Source organism: Anomaloglossus baeobatrachus, chromosome 9 (genome assembly GCF_048569485.1).
Source record: "Anomaloglossus baeobatrachus isolate aAnoBae1 chromosome 9, aAnoBae1.hap1, whole genome shotgun sequence".
Classification (NCBI taxonomy): Eukaryota; Metazoa; Chordata; class Amphibia; order Anura; family Aromobatidae; genus Anomaloglossus; species Anomaloglossus baeobatrachus.
The window spans coordinates 22,162,643-22,175,992 of NC_134361.1; the positions used below are offsets into that span (position 1 = coordinate 22,162,643).

At 52.3% G+C, this 13,350-nt stretch overlaps 1 protein-coding gene across 2 annotated transcripts; it reads right to left on the reverse strand.

Moving 5' to 3' along the window:
* Nucleotides 1–1,817: 1,817 nt before the first annotated feature.
* RNF5 (ring finger protein 5) lies at nucleotides 1,818–12,499 on the reverse strand. Of its 2 annotated transcripts, XM_075323253.1 has the most exons (6): nucleotides 12,341–12,499; nucleotides 11,092–11,110; nucleotides 6,126–6,238; nucleotides 5,803–5,863; nucleotides 5,207–5,324; nucleotides 1,818–4,836 (listed from the first exon to the last, which is right to left on the reverse strand). In XM_075323253.1, exons 1-6 carry the CDS (start codon nucleotides 12,439–12,441, stop codon nucleotides 4,742–4,744), a joined length of 507 nt encoding a protein of 168 aa, XP_075179368.1. In that variant the 5' UTR covers nucleotides 12,442–12,499; the 3' UTR covers nucleotides 1,818–4,741. The 2 variants fall into 2 exon arrangements, with proteins under 2 accessions (XP_075179368.1, XP_075179367.1); XM_075323252.1 differs by lacking the exons at nucleotides 11,092–11,110; nucleotides 12,341–12,499 and adding an exon at nucleotides 8,173–8,289.
* Nucleotides 12,500–13,350: the final 851 nt, after the last annotated feature.

Sequence of the window (13,350 nt, forward strand, 5' to 3'; positions counted from 1 at the left end):
CTGTGCCTATCCTTCAATTGTTTTGTACTATGTATATATTTATGCCACCTTGATGGTCATTATCTTTTTACTATAAATACACTACTGGTGTGATTTTCTATATCTTAATAAAGATTGTTATTTGGAAATATATATATATTTATATTTTTTACTGTTGAAATAATATTCCCGGGATTTGGTCCCAATTTAATATTACAGATTAATGCCAAAACCCGCTCATTGGTGGCCCTGGCCAATCAGCTAATGCATACGGGCGAGTAAAGACTCCCCCAACAGGCGGGTAAGAGAAGGGTCAGGCGTGAGTCTTATCCCCTGAACTAAACAGCGGCTTACTTCACTCTCCAAACTGAAAAGCTCAATGTGTATGGAGACAAGGGTAGTCCAGAAAAACCCTGTGGGGCGCCTGACCCACATTACTGATCCTGAGTTACCTCCTGTATTATACTCCAGAGCTGCACTCATTATTCTGCTGGTGCAGTCACTGTGTACATACATTACATTACTGATCCTAAGTTACCTCCTGTATTATACTCCAGAGCTGCACTCACTATTCTGCTGGTGCAGTCACTGTGCACATACATTACATTACTGATCCTGAGATACCTCCTGTGCACTCACTATTCTGCTGGTCCAGTCACTGTGTACATACATTACTGATCCTAAGTTACCTCCTGTATTATACTCCGGAGCTGCACTCACTATTCTGCTGGTGCAGTCACTGTGTACATACATTACATTACTGATCCTGAGATACCTCCTGTATTATACTCCGAAGCTGCACTCACTATTCTGCTGGTGCAGTCACTGTGTACATACATTACATTACTGATCCTGAGGTACCTCCTGTATTATATCCCAGAGCTGCACTCACTATTCTGCTGGTGCAGTCACTGTGCACATACATTACACTACTGATCCTAAGTTACCTCCTGTATTATACTCCGGAGCTGCACTCACTATTCTGCTGGTGCAGTCACTGTGTACATACATTACATTACTGATCCTGAGATACCTCCTGTATTATACTCCAGAGCTGCACTCACTATTCTGCTGGTGCAGTCACTGTGCACATACATTACACTACTGATCCTGAGTTACCTCCTGTATTATACTCCGAAGCTGCACTCACTATTCTGCTGGTGCAGTCACTGTGCACATACATTACACTACTGATCCTAAGTTACCTCCTGTATTATACTCCGGAGCTGCACTCACTATTCTGCTGGTGCAGTCACTGTGTACATACATTACACTACTGATCCTGAGATACCTCCTGTATTATACTCCAGAGCTGCACTCACTATTCTGCTGGTGCAGTCACTGTGTACATACATTACTGATCCTGAGTTACCTCCTGTATTATACTCCGGAGCTGCACTCACTATTCTGCTGGTGCAGTCACTGTGTACATACATTACTGATCCTAAGTTACCTCCTGTATTATACTCCGGAGCTGCACTCACTATTCTGCTGGTGCAGTCACTGTGTACATACATTACATTACTGATCCTGAGATACCTCCTGTATTATACTCCGAAGCTGCACTCACTATTCTGCTGGTGCAGTCACTGTGCACATACATTACACTACTGATCCTAAGTTACCTCCTGTATTATACTCCGGAGCTGCACTCACTATTCTGCTGGTGCAGTCACTGTGTACATACATTACACTACTGATCCTGAGATACCTCCTGTATTATACTCCAGAGCTGCACTCACTATTCTGCTGGTGTAGTCACTGTGTACATACATTACTTCTGCATTATCCTCCGGAGCTGCGCTCTGCTCTCACACTTGTGTTACACAGACACGGTGTTGTAGACGGCGTTTAATGAGCGGTAACAGAGGACTGTACATCACACGCTGTCAGACATATTTACATTCCAAGAAACATCAGATAACATTTCCACTTTTACATTGATGTTTGTTAGTGAAAAATTAGTAGAAAAATAGCTGCCCCCTGGAAGGGTGTGAGGATGGGGCGAGTGCGGGGGATGGGATAATCACTGCTCAGGGCCAGAGTTTCCTACTGAACTACAACTCCCAGCAAACCACAACCTCAGAGCCATCCACCCTGTGTCCCGTGGCTTCTGTAAGACCCCATCTTCCAGCATGTTGGGGGGGTTGTAGTAGTGGGAGCTCTGGAGATCCGCGCACGGTGTGAGGGGCAGGGGCCCACATTCTGCTCTGCTGTGCCTATGTCCCACCCACGCAGTCACGTATGGGGGAATTTTCTTATAGCCTAGAAAACTGAGGGGGCATCCAGCTCCAAAAAAGATAAAAACAAGCTGCTGTGCCCCGGTGGCTTCAGCCCAGGACAGAACATCACCAGAGCTGTGTGAAGGGGGCTGGCCGCTCTGCTAAATAGCCAAGCCAGCCGCCTTTCTGTCACAGTCTATGCACAGACGGAGCAGGGGGCTGGTGAGCAAATAAAGTCACAGGACCTCGTTACAGGGGCCAGGTCCGGAGGCCGTAGCCCCTGGACGGGAGCCTTGTGAGCCCTCCCACAACCTAGCGGCATCCCCAGAGCAGCTGATCAGCCGCCCTGGTGTGAAGTCACTGTTGTGGAGTGCAGCACGCAACGTTACATCGGGCCTGGAGGAAGAGGAATCGGGGATGCCGGGGGAAGATGGGGGTGGGGGTGGGGGTGGGAGTTTCACAAGGCTCCAGTCCAGTGACCACATACTACTGACCCGGCCGGTGGACCAGGGTCCTGCAAATTTAGTCAAACATCTCTAGAAGTCGGCCAACCCCAGCCCGCGTCCGGGACGGCCAACCCCAGCCCGCGTCCGGGACGGCCGACCCCAGCCCGCGTCCGGGACGGCCGACCCCAGCCCCTCATCCAGTGCCCAAACCCGAACTTGGATCTGTGATACCAGAACCATAGATAATTGAAGTATGTGCATATTTACACTGCAGAAATCAGTACAAAAATGATGAGCCGACCTATATACAGTGCAGGTTTATTTTTGACATTTTTCATGGGTTTTTTTAATCAAATTTCCCAAATGTCTTTTTTTTTTTTTTTTTTTTTTTTTTAATAGGAATTGTGCAAAAATTACCTGACTATAAGAAAGAGCACCACAGGAATAAAATTGCAAAAAACGCCTAAAGTTCATGATTTTTTTTTATTTATAATATATATATATATATATATATATATATATATATATATATATATATAAATAAATAAATTATATTTATATTCTTTTTTTTTTATTTTATTTCTTTTATTTTTTCTTTTTTTTGCAGGCAGAAAATCCGCAGTGTGCTATTGCATCTTACCAAACCTAATCATGGAAAAAACCTGCACTGCATAAATGTCCTCAGGTGCGAATTTTTTTTTAACCCTTATCCCTCACATTGGACGCACGGATGCACCTTTATAATAATTTTTTTTTTTTTTTTTTTTTTTTTGAGCTGGACAACCCCCCATCAAAGTAAAAAGATGAGTTCCAGATAAGGAGCTCCTAACCGACCTTTGAAGGGTTATTCCCATCTATGTGAGTTATTATATGTTTCTCATCACTGGGGGCCGACCACTGGGACAACCACGGATCCTAAAAGGGCAGTACCACCCCCGACAGTCCCCGTGTCGTTCACACCGGGCCGTGTTCCCGGGATCGGTGGGGTACGGGCAATCAGCCCTATGTCTCTGTAATATCCCTTTCATTTTTCCGATACTCTGGCCCGTTGTATAATCCGGCAGATTATAGACAGTTACTGCCGTGTGCCGTCCCCCATGGACATCGCTGGGTTCGGTCGTCGGCAGATTGTGTCGCCATCTACTGCGCTTTAGTTAGAAATCTAAAAAGAATTAGAAATTTTGCAACGACATTTTAAGGGTTAAGACGAGGAGTGAAGACGTTCAGCCTCGGTGCAAGGAGCCGCCCGCACCGGGAGACTGATCTACATCCTCCAGCAGCGGCGGGAGACTGAGATCTAAATCCAGCAGCGGCGGGAGACTGTGATCTACATCCAGCAGCGGCGGGAGACTGTGATCTACATCCAGCAGCGGCGGGAGACTGTGATCTACATCCAGCAGCGGCGGGAGACTGTGATCTACATCCAGCAGCGGCGGGAGACTGTGATCTACATCCAGCAGCGGCGGGAGACTGTGATCTACATCCAGCAGCGGCGGGAGACTGTGATCTACATCCAGCAGCGGCGGGAGACTGTGATCTACATCCAGCAGCGGCGGGAGACTGTGATCTACATCCAGCAGCGGCGGGAGACTGTGATCTACATCCAGCAGCGGCGGGAGACTGTGATCTACATCCAGCAGCGGCGGGAGACTGTGATCTACATCCAGCAGCGGCGGGAGACTGTGATCTACATCCAGCAGCGGCGGGAGACTGTGATCTACATCCAGCAGCGGCGGGAGACTGTGATCTACATCCAGCAGCGGCGGGAGACTGTGATCTACATCCAGCAGCGGCGGGAGACTGTGATCTACATCCAGCAGCGGGAACGTCCAACCGTTTACAAAGTGCAAATAACAAAAAAGACCAGGACAAATACTTACAAATCTAAAAAGATTTACCGTGCCCCGGAGAATAGGTACATAAAGTGCTCGGAGGGGAGGAGATGATTGGAGGAGATCTGGGGGTGCGCGTGTACGGAAACCGTCTGGCGGGCCGAGGAGTGTATGGCGGGAGGGGGTGGAGGCGCGCAGAGCGGAGCCGGGAGGGATCGGGATGACTAAGGCCCCCTGCTGGCGAGTGGCATGAACTGCAGCCTCACACGCTGATCAACCACAGGAAAAAGAAGGCAGCGATGATGAGGAAGAGGGAGTCCGGCAGCCCGAGCATCCGTCCCGGGGGGAGTCCAGTGTCTGCAAGAGGGAGACAAAGAGGATAAAGCTGCTTGTGCCCAGTATATCACAGAGCAAAAACCAAAGCCGAGAGCGACGGCCGCCTCCCTCCCCGCACACAGCACTGACCTGTATACAATCACTAATGAGGTGGAGGCAGCAGGTCCACAGCAGCACAGAGAATTTAAGAAACATTGTGCTTGAGGAAGGATAACTTGTCCAGCAGTGATTATAAGAGGAGGCGTCTTTGTGACAATTAAATAAGACTGCATTTCCGATCCTATCCACCAGATGGCCACGCAGGCACATACAGCAGCAACATCTCCCCATAGAGTATCATGAAATCAAGGAGCCCCCCATATCACAGAGAAGAGGCGAGGAAAGCTCTTACCTGCACGCGGAGCCGACTGGAAATCATTAGTGTTAAAGACTGTAGTAAAAAAGCCAAACGGGAACGCTCCGATGCCGAAAGACATGTGGAAGCCGGTGTCTGTGAACCCCGGGACCCCCTGAAAAACGGAGAAGACCGTGGTGAATATGACAGAGAGGCGTATATAGTGCACCAGCCCAGCTACTGCTAAACCCTGGAAGAACACGGCGCCCTCTGTGTGAGCAGCAGGCACCTAGTGGCAGGACAATGTCCCCAGTGCTGCCCCCCGGAGGACACAGCCCGCAATACAGTACAAAGCCACCTGCAGCCCAACAGCGCCCTCTACCTGCAGCAAGTGGAGGCTGCACCACCCAGCAGAGCCGCTCGCCCCTCACAATGCCCAACACAACTGGTGTGAACCTCCGAAAACCCAAACAGGACGGTGGAGAGAGATACTGTATAATGGGCGTCTGAGCAAAGCGGCAATACACGGGCAGCGGAGGACACGACGAGTGTAAGCTCTGGTACCGATCCCACAGACGTTAGTCACACGGCATCTGAGCCCCCATTCATGGGCTCAATATAAGAGGCCCCTGACAGGGGGGGGAGCAACTCACCCCCGCGGCCCGAGTCTCCGGTTCTGGCCTCTGTCCCTGAGGTCTCGGGGGAGTCTTCAACCTGAAGAGAAAATGGACAGAAATGAGGCAGAGGATAGTGGAGGTGACCGGAGCACGCGGTGTCTGTGCACTCCGCCGATACGTCAGGAGCAGCTACCCGAGACCCCCCCATTCATCAGACAGAGGGCACCACATTATTTTGGCCCCGGTCCGATCACCCCATCCCCCCCCCTGCAACCACGGAGATAAATCCGCACAGAAGCGGTATACGGGTGGAGGGTTTTATATGACCCCACAGCGATGTGCGGCCCTGCGGACGTTACCTGGGGTCCTGCTGATTCGTGTCCCCTCGGCCGTAGATGGGGATCACGTTCTCGCGGCTGATTCCTGCTTTGCACACCGGACACTCCTGACGCTCCGGCCGCGTCTCGAACCACTGGGGAGAGCAGAGAGGATGAGTGCGGGCGACGCCGCGAGAACTGTGTTATTAGCAGAGCCTTATGAGAGGGCACCACACGGCTGCCCCTGCGCGCCTGCCCCCGCACGGCTACCCTTGCACGCCGCCCCCGACACGCCTGCCACCACACGGCTACCCTTGCACGCCGCCCCCGACACTCCTGCCACCACACGGCTACCCTTGCATGCCGCCCCCGGCACGCCGCCCCCACACTACCTGCCCCCACACTACCTGCCCCAGCACACCACCCCCACACTACCTGCCCCAGCACACCGCCCCCACACTACCTGCCCCCACACTACCTGCCCCAGCACACCACCCCCACACTACCTGCCCCAGCACACCGCCCCCACACTACCTGCCCCCACACTACCTGCCCCAGCACACCGCCCCCACACTACCTGCCCCAGCACACCGCCCCCACACTACCTGCCCTCACACTACCTGCCCCAGCACACCGCCCCCACACTACCTTCCCCCACACTACCTGCCCCAGCACGCCGCCCCCACACTACCTGCCCCAGCAAGCCGCCCCCACACTACCTGCCCCCACACTACCTGCCCCCGCACTACCTGCCCCCGCACTACCTGCCCCCGCACTACCTGCCCCCGCACTACCTGCCCCAGCACTACCTGCCCCCGCACCACCTGCCCCCGCACCACCTGCCCCCGCACCACCTGCCCCAGCACCACCTGCCCCCGCACCACCTGCCCCAGCACCACCTGCCCCAGCACCACCTGCCCCAGCACTACCTGCCCCCGCACTACCTGCCCAAGCACTACCTGCCCCCGCACTACCTGCCCCCACACTACCTGCCCCAGCACACCGCCCCCACACTACCTGCCCCAGCACTACCTGCCCCAGCACACTACCTGCCCCAGCACACTACCTGCCCCAGCACTACCTGCCCCAGCACTACCTGCCCCAGCACACCGCCCCCACACTACCTGCCCCAGCACACCGCCCCCACACTACCTGCCCCCACACTACCTGCCCCAGCACACCGCCCCCACACTACCTGCCCCCACACTACCTGCCCCCACACTACCTGCCCCCACACTACCTGCCCCCACACTACCTGCCCCCACACTACCTGCCCCCACACTACCTGCCCCAGCACACCGCCCCCACACTACCTGCCCCAGCACACCGCCCCCACACTACCTGCCCCCACACTACCTGCCCCAGCACGCCGCCCCCACACTACCTGCCCCAGCACTACCTGCCCCCACACTACCTGCCCCCACACTACCTGCCCCCACACTACCTGCCCCAGCACTACCTGCCCCAGCACTACCTGCCCCCGCACCACCTGCCCCCGCACCACCTGCCCCCGCACCACCTGCCCCAGCACTACCTGCCCCCACACTACCTGCCCCCACACTACCTGCCCCCACACTACCTGCCCCCACACTACCTGCCCCAGCACACCGCCCCCACACTACCTGCCCCAGCACTACCTGCCCCAGCACTACCTGCCCCAGCACTACCTGCCCCAGCACACTACCTGCCCCAGCACACTACCTGCCCCAGCACACTACCTGCCCCAGCACACCGCCCCCACACTACCTGCCCCAGCACACCGCCCCCACACTACCTGCCCCAGCACACCGCCCCCACACTACCTGCCCCAGCACACCGCCCCCACACTACCTGCCCCAGCACACCGCCCCCACACTACCTGCCCCAGCACACCCTGCCCCGGCACACCCTGCCCCGGCACACCCTGCCCCGGCACACCCTGCCCCGGCACACCCTGCCCCGGCACACCCTGCCCCGGCACACCCTGCCCCGGCACACCCTGCCCCCACACTACCTGCCCTGGCACGCCGCCCCCACACTACCCCCACACTACCTGCCCTGGCACGCCGCCCCACACTACCTGCCCCCACACTACCTGCCCCCACACTACCTGCTCTGGCACGCCGCCCCCTTTAGCAGCGAGTCCGGCCGCTGCCGATCGATGTGAGGTCATTTCTAATAATAAAGTGACTTCTAGTAGTAGAATCGATTCTTCCCTTCTTATGCTGAGTGCGGCCACCCTAAACCTTCACCTCCTGCCGGCCGGCCGCTCCCACACATTATGGAGCAAGAGGCACAGGGCAGACTTAACTCCTTCATCACCAGACCTCTTCTAGCAATGTATTTACATCATCATTTTTTTTATGTTTCAATTTTTAAGTTTGTTCTGGAAACCATCAGCAAGCAGGAAAACTGAACACATCAATGTCAAAAATAACCACAATAATTTCCAGCCTTTTCTTAGGCTCTGCTGGGCGCAGGCTCAGGGTGAATCTGTCTCCTGCCCCCTCTGGCAGCTGCCAGTGTGACGCGGTTTGCTTAGCTGTAGTGCCGTGTGTTTCGGTCCCGACAAGAAGGCAGAAATCGACTTCTCATGGCCGCTCGGCAGGTCACCGGGGATCATTCAGAGCAGATCTGGCTGTTTGGGACATTTGACAGCGGCGCAGTTGGAGAGTTTGAGAAGACGTCCATCTAATCAAAGCGAGTCACAAGGCTTTGTAGGGCTGCACTGGTGGGAGCAATAGTGGGGGGGGACGGGGGGTCCGACATATGTAACATTCTTATAGTTCTGTTAATGGCGCAGTGTGAGGTTCGTGTTTTAAGCGGCGGATTGCTAATATTTTAGAACACAATGTTTTGATTGTGATTTATTGCATTTTTTGTGGAACAGGCAGCTGCCGAAATATGTGTATGTATTATATGTTAATGTCATTTATAGCGATACAATAGTATGCAAAAGTTTGGGTACCCCTGGTCAAAATTACTGTTATTGTGAGCAATTACGCAAGGTGATGAAATGATCTCTAAAAGGTAAAGTTACAGATGACAGATTTATTTTGTATTTTAGGCAAAAAAAAAAAAAATAAAATATATATATATATATATTTTCATCTTTCACATTTAATAAATTATAAAAAAGATAATAGACTGATGCAAAAGTTTGGACGCCCCTGGAGATTTGAATACTAATAACTTTGACCAAGATTTCAGACCTTAAATTATCCTGTTAGGGTTACAGCTTGTTCACCATTATCAGGTGATGTAAACTTCACAGCTTTATAAAAACCCGGCCTCCTTCAAAAACCAGCAGCCATGGATTTTTCTAAGCAGCTGCCTAGCACTCTGAAAATGATGGAGGCCACAAAGGAGGAGAAGGACATAAGAAGATAAAGCATCTTCAAGTTGCCATTTCCTCAGTTTGAAAAGTAATTAAGAAATGGCAGATACCAGGAACAGGGGAGGTCAAGATAAGGTCTGGAAGACCAATTTCTGTGAAAGCTGCTGGTAGGATTGCTAGAGGTAAATCAGAGCTCCTGCGTGACTGTAAAAGACCTTCAGGAAGAATTAGCAGACTCTGGAGTTGTGGTATATTGTTCTACTGTTCAGAGACACCGGCACAAATGGCCTTCATGGAAGAATCATCAGAAGAAAACCTCTCCTGCGTCCTCACCATATAATTCAGCATCAAGAGTCTGCAGAACATCTCAAACAAGGCTGATGCATTTTGAAAAAAACGATCAAAGCTGTGTGTGGATAAAAAAAAAAACAACCACACAGAATTCAAGAAAAGAACAACCATACAGCATTGGGGTGGATCAATCACGCTGTGGGGTTGTGTTGCTGCCAATGGCAGGAGGAACATTCCATGGGTAGAAGGAAGAATGGATGCAAAAAGAACAAGAGGTGTGAGAAAGAGATGGAGAGGAGAGAAAAAACAAAAGATGGATGAGAAAAAAAAAAATAAAAAAAAAGGGAGGAGGATGGATTTTACAACTGGATAATGATCCAAAACACATGTCAAAATCTACAATAGACGACCTCAATAGGCGCAAGCTGAAGGTTTTACAATGGCCTCACAGTGCCCTGATCTGAACATCATTGAAAATCTGTGGCCAGACCTCAAAAGAGCAGTGCATGCAAGACGAGCCAGGAATCTCACAAAACTGGAAGACGTCTCCAAGGAAGAGCAGAGCATGAAAGACGAGCCAGGAATCTCACAAAACTGGAAGACGTCTCCAAGGAAGAGCAGAGCATGAAAGACGAGCCAGGAATCTCACAGAACTGGAAGACGTCTCCAATGAAGAACAGTGCATGCAAGACGAGCCAGGAATCTCACAGAACTGGAAGACATCTCCAATGAAGAGCAGAGCATGCAAGACGAGCCAGGAATCTCACAGAACTGGAAGGCGTCTCCAAGGAAGAGCAGTGCATGAAAGACGAGCCAGGAATCTCACAGAACTGGAAGACGTCTCCAAGGAAGAGCAGAGCATGCAAGACGAGCCAGGAATCTCACAAAACTGGAAGACGTCGTCAAGGATGAGCAGAGCATGCAAGACGAGCCAGGAATCTCACAGAACTGGAAGACGTCTCCAAGGAAGAATGGATGAAAATCCCTCAAAACAAGAGCTGAAAGACTCTGGGCTGCTACAAAAAGCATTTACAAGCTGTGATAGTTGACAAAGGTGATGTTACTAACTATTAACTATGCAGGGTGCCCAAACTTTTGCATAGGGGCATTTTCCATTTTTTTTATTTAAAAATGTAAAAGATGAAAAAAAAATCTGCCTAAAATACAAAGGAAATGCGTCATCTGTAACTTTCTGCTTTTTAGAGATCATTTCATCATCAACTTGCTTAAATGACACAATAAGTCATTTTTACCAGGGGTGCACACACTTTTGCATGCCACTGTAGAGCAGACATTTCCCTTTTCTTCACTTGACGCTTCCTACTTTGCAGCATTCTCCTGCCTGTTTCCCCAGCTCTGTACATTCAGCGGATAATACAGAATATAGAGACGAGAACTCACCTGGTGAAGACACGGCCAGCTGCGGGAGAAAGCGAGAACACAGTCAGTAACCACCTGGCAGGGCATGCTGGGAGTTGTAGTCCCAGAGAATCGATATAGTGAATATTTACAGACAACAGACTGCTACATTTACCCAGAAAACAGCGCGGCCGCTTCCCTCCCAAATATCAGCTGTATGAAGCCTGACGAGAAAGTCAGGACTGTACAAGAGTGCAGACAGGTAGGGGTCCGGGAGGGGGGGGGGCTCCTCTCTTTCAGGGGTCCGGGAGGGGGGGGGCTCCTCTCTTTCAGGGGTCCGAGAAGGTAGGGGGGGGCTCCTCTCTTTCAGGGGTCCGAGAAGGTAGGGGGGGGGGGGGCTCCTCTCTTTCAGGGGTCCGAGAAGGTGGGGGGGCTCCTCTCTTTCAGGGGTCCGAGAAGGTGGGGGGGGGCTCCTCTCTTTCAGGGGTCCGAGAAGGTAGGGGGGGCCTCCTCTCCTTCAGGGGTCCGAGAGGGGGGGGCGCCTCTCTTTCAGGGGTCCGAAAGGGGGGGGGGCGCCTCTCTTTCAGGGGTCCGAAAGGGGGGGGGGGGGGGGGCTCCTCTCTTTCAGGGGTCCGAGAGGGGGGGGGGCGCCTCCTCTCTTTCAGGGGTCCGAGAGGGGGGGGGCGCCTCCTCTCTTTCAGGGGTCCGAGAGGGGGGGGGGCGCCTCTCTTTCGGGGGTCCGAGAGGGGGGGGGGGGCGCCTCTCTTTCGGGGGTCCGAGAGGGGGGGGGCGCCTCTCTTTCGGGGGTCCGAGAGGGGGGGCTCCTCTCTTTCAGGGGTCCGAGAGGGGGGGCTCCTCTCTTTCAGGGGTCCGAGAGGGGGGGGCTCCTCTCTTTCAGGGGTCCGAGAGGGCTAGTCTCTTTCAGGGGTGGGGTCTTCTATTTCTGGGGGTGCTCCAGGTGCCCATGCATGTTTTTCCCCTACGAGCTGTGATCCCTCCTTTCTCCTGCGGGGGCGCTGCAGGTAATGGGCACCGGTGGTATTTCATGCGCAGATCCCGGCGGATCTCGGGGACAGGACTCCCTGGAGACCGGCAGATCCCTCATTATAGGGGTCAGACACTGGGGAGAGGCCATATTTCTGGTGGAGATCCCCTTAAAGCCCTCAGCCTCACTATGTGGCAGAATATTTCCTGACTTCTCCCTCATAGTATCCGAGGTCGCACACACAGGATAATAAGACTAAACCCGTCAGTAACGTAAAGTGAGAACTGACCGTCCACAGAAACTCACCAGTACAGGTGTCCGCACACACTGACCACCGGCTCCCGAGCGGTCTCCAGGCAGATATTACATTCATAGGCCACACCGGGGCTGCCGGCAGCCGCCGCCATGGCAACCGAGAGACCGGAACCTTGCCGGGCCAAGGCGGAGCATAACGGTAGAGGTGCGGCATGTGATTGGGGCACAACGTAACCAGATCAAGCATCTGATTGGTACAACTGCCTGTCCATCAAGATAGCATGTTCTCATTGGCCAAGATTGACAGTTTGATGCAATGAGGTGTAATCCCTGAAAGAAAACGTTGATTGGCTGCAGGGAGTAAACTGCGACTATGAGTGGGCGAGATAGCTGTCTGTCAAATACTAGCCCCGCCTTGTTTATGTGTATTACATAATCACATGGCATTCAGACGTAACATACTCTGCTTTTTTTATTCAAGTAACTTTATAGGTACAAAGGATGAGTCGCAATGAACAAATCCTGTTTGTATACAGTAATGGTATCATTAACCCCTTTCTTTAGGGCCTATTTTGGCTTTAGAACTATACACAATAAAAAAAATTATTTTAAAGGAAAACTGTTGCCCATAGCAACCAATCAGAGCTCAGCTTTCATCTATTAATCTTGTTTGTTTGTTGTTGGTTTGTTGTTTTTTTAAAGGACCACAACCAACATTTTTTTTTACTTCTCAGCTTTTAAATCCCCCGACCCCTGTTTCATTCTTATGCTTCGGAGTGTTCACCTTTTATCTTGTGACTGGCCGGAAGTCAGAAGTTACGTCACAAGCTCTCAATGCATCATTATGAGAGACAGAATAAGGCCAGGACAGGACCAGGATGAGGCAAGAATGGGACCAGAACGAGGCCAAAAGAAGGAGAGAACGGGACCAGGATGAGGTGAGAATGGGACCAGGACAAGGCAGGAACGGGACCAGGACAAGGCAGGAACAGGACCAGAACAAGGAGAGAAATGGGCCAGGATGAGGCAAGAATGGGACCAGAACGAGGCCAAAAGAAGAA

Bases quoted from the DNA above. Each gene is read 5' to 3' on its own strand.
- RNF5 (XM_075323253.1), bottom strand. From the start codon at position 12,441: ATGGCGGCGGCTGCCGGCAGCCCCGGTGTGGCCTATGAATGTAATATC. The intron at 5,864-6,125 runs GTAACGTCCGCA...TTTTCTCTTCAG, and splicing joins ACGAATCAGCAGGACCCCAG to GTTGAAGACTCCCCCGAGAC. The intron at 4,837-5,206 runs GTAAGAGCTTTC...TCCCTCTTGCAG, and splicing joins CCAGTCGGCTCCGCGTGCAG to ACACTGGACTCCCCCCGGGA.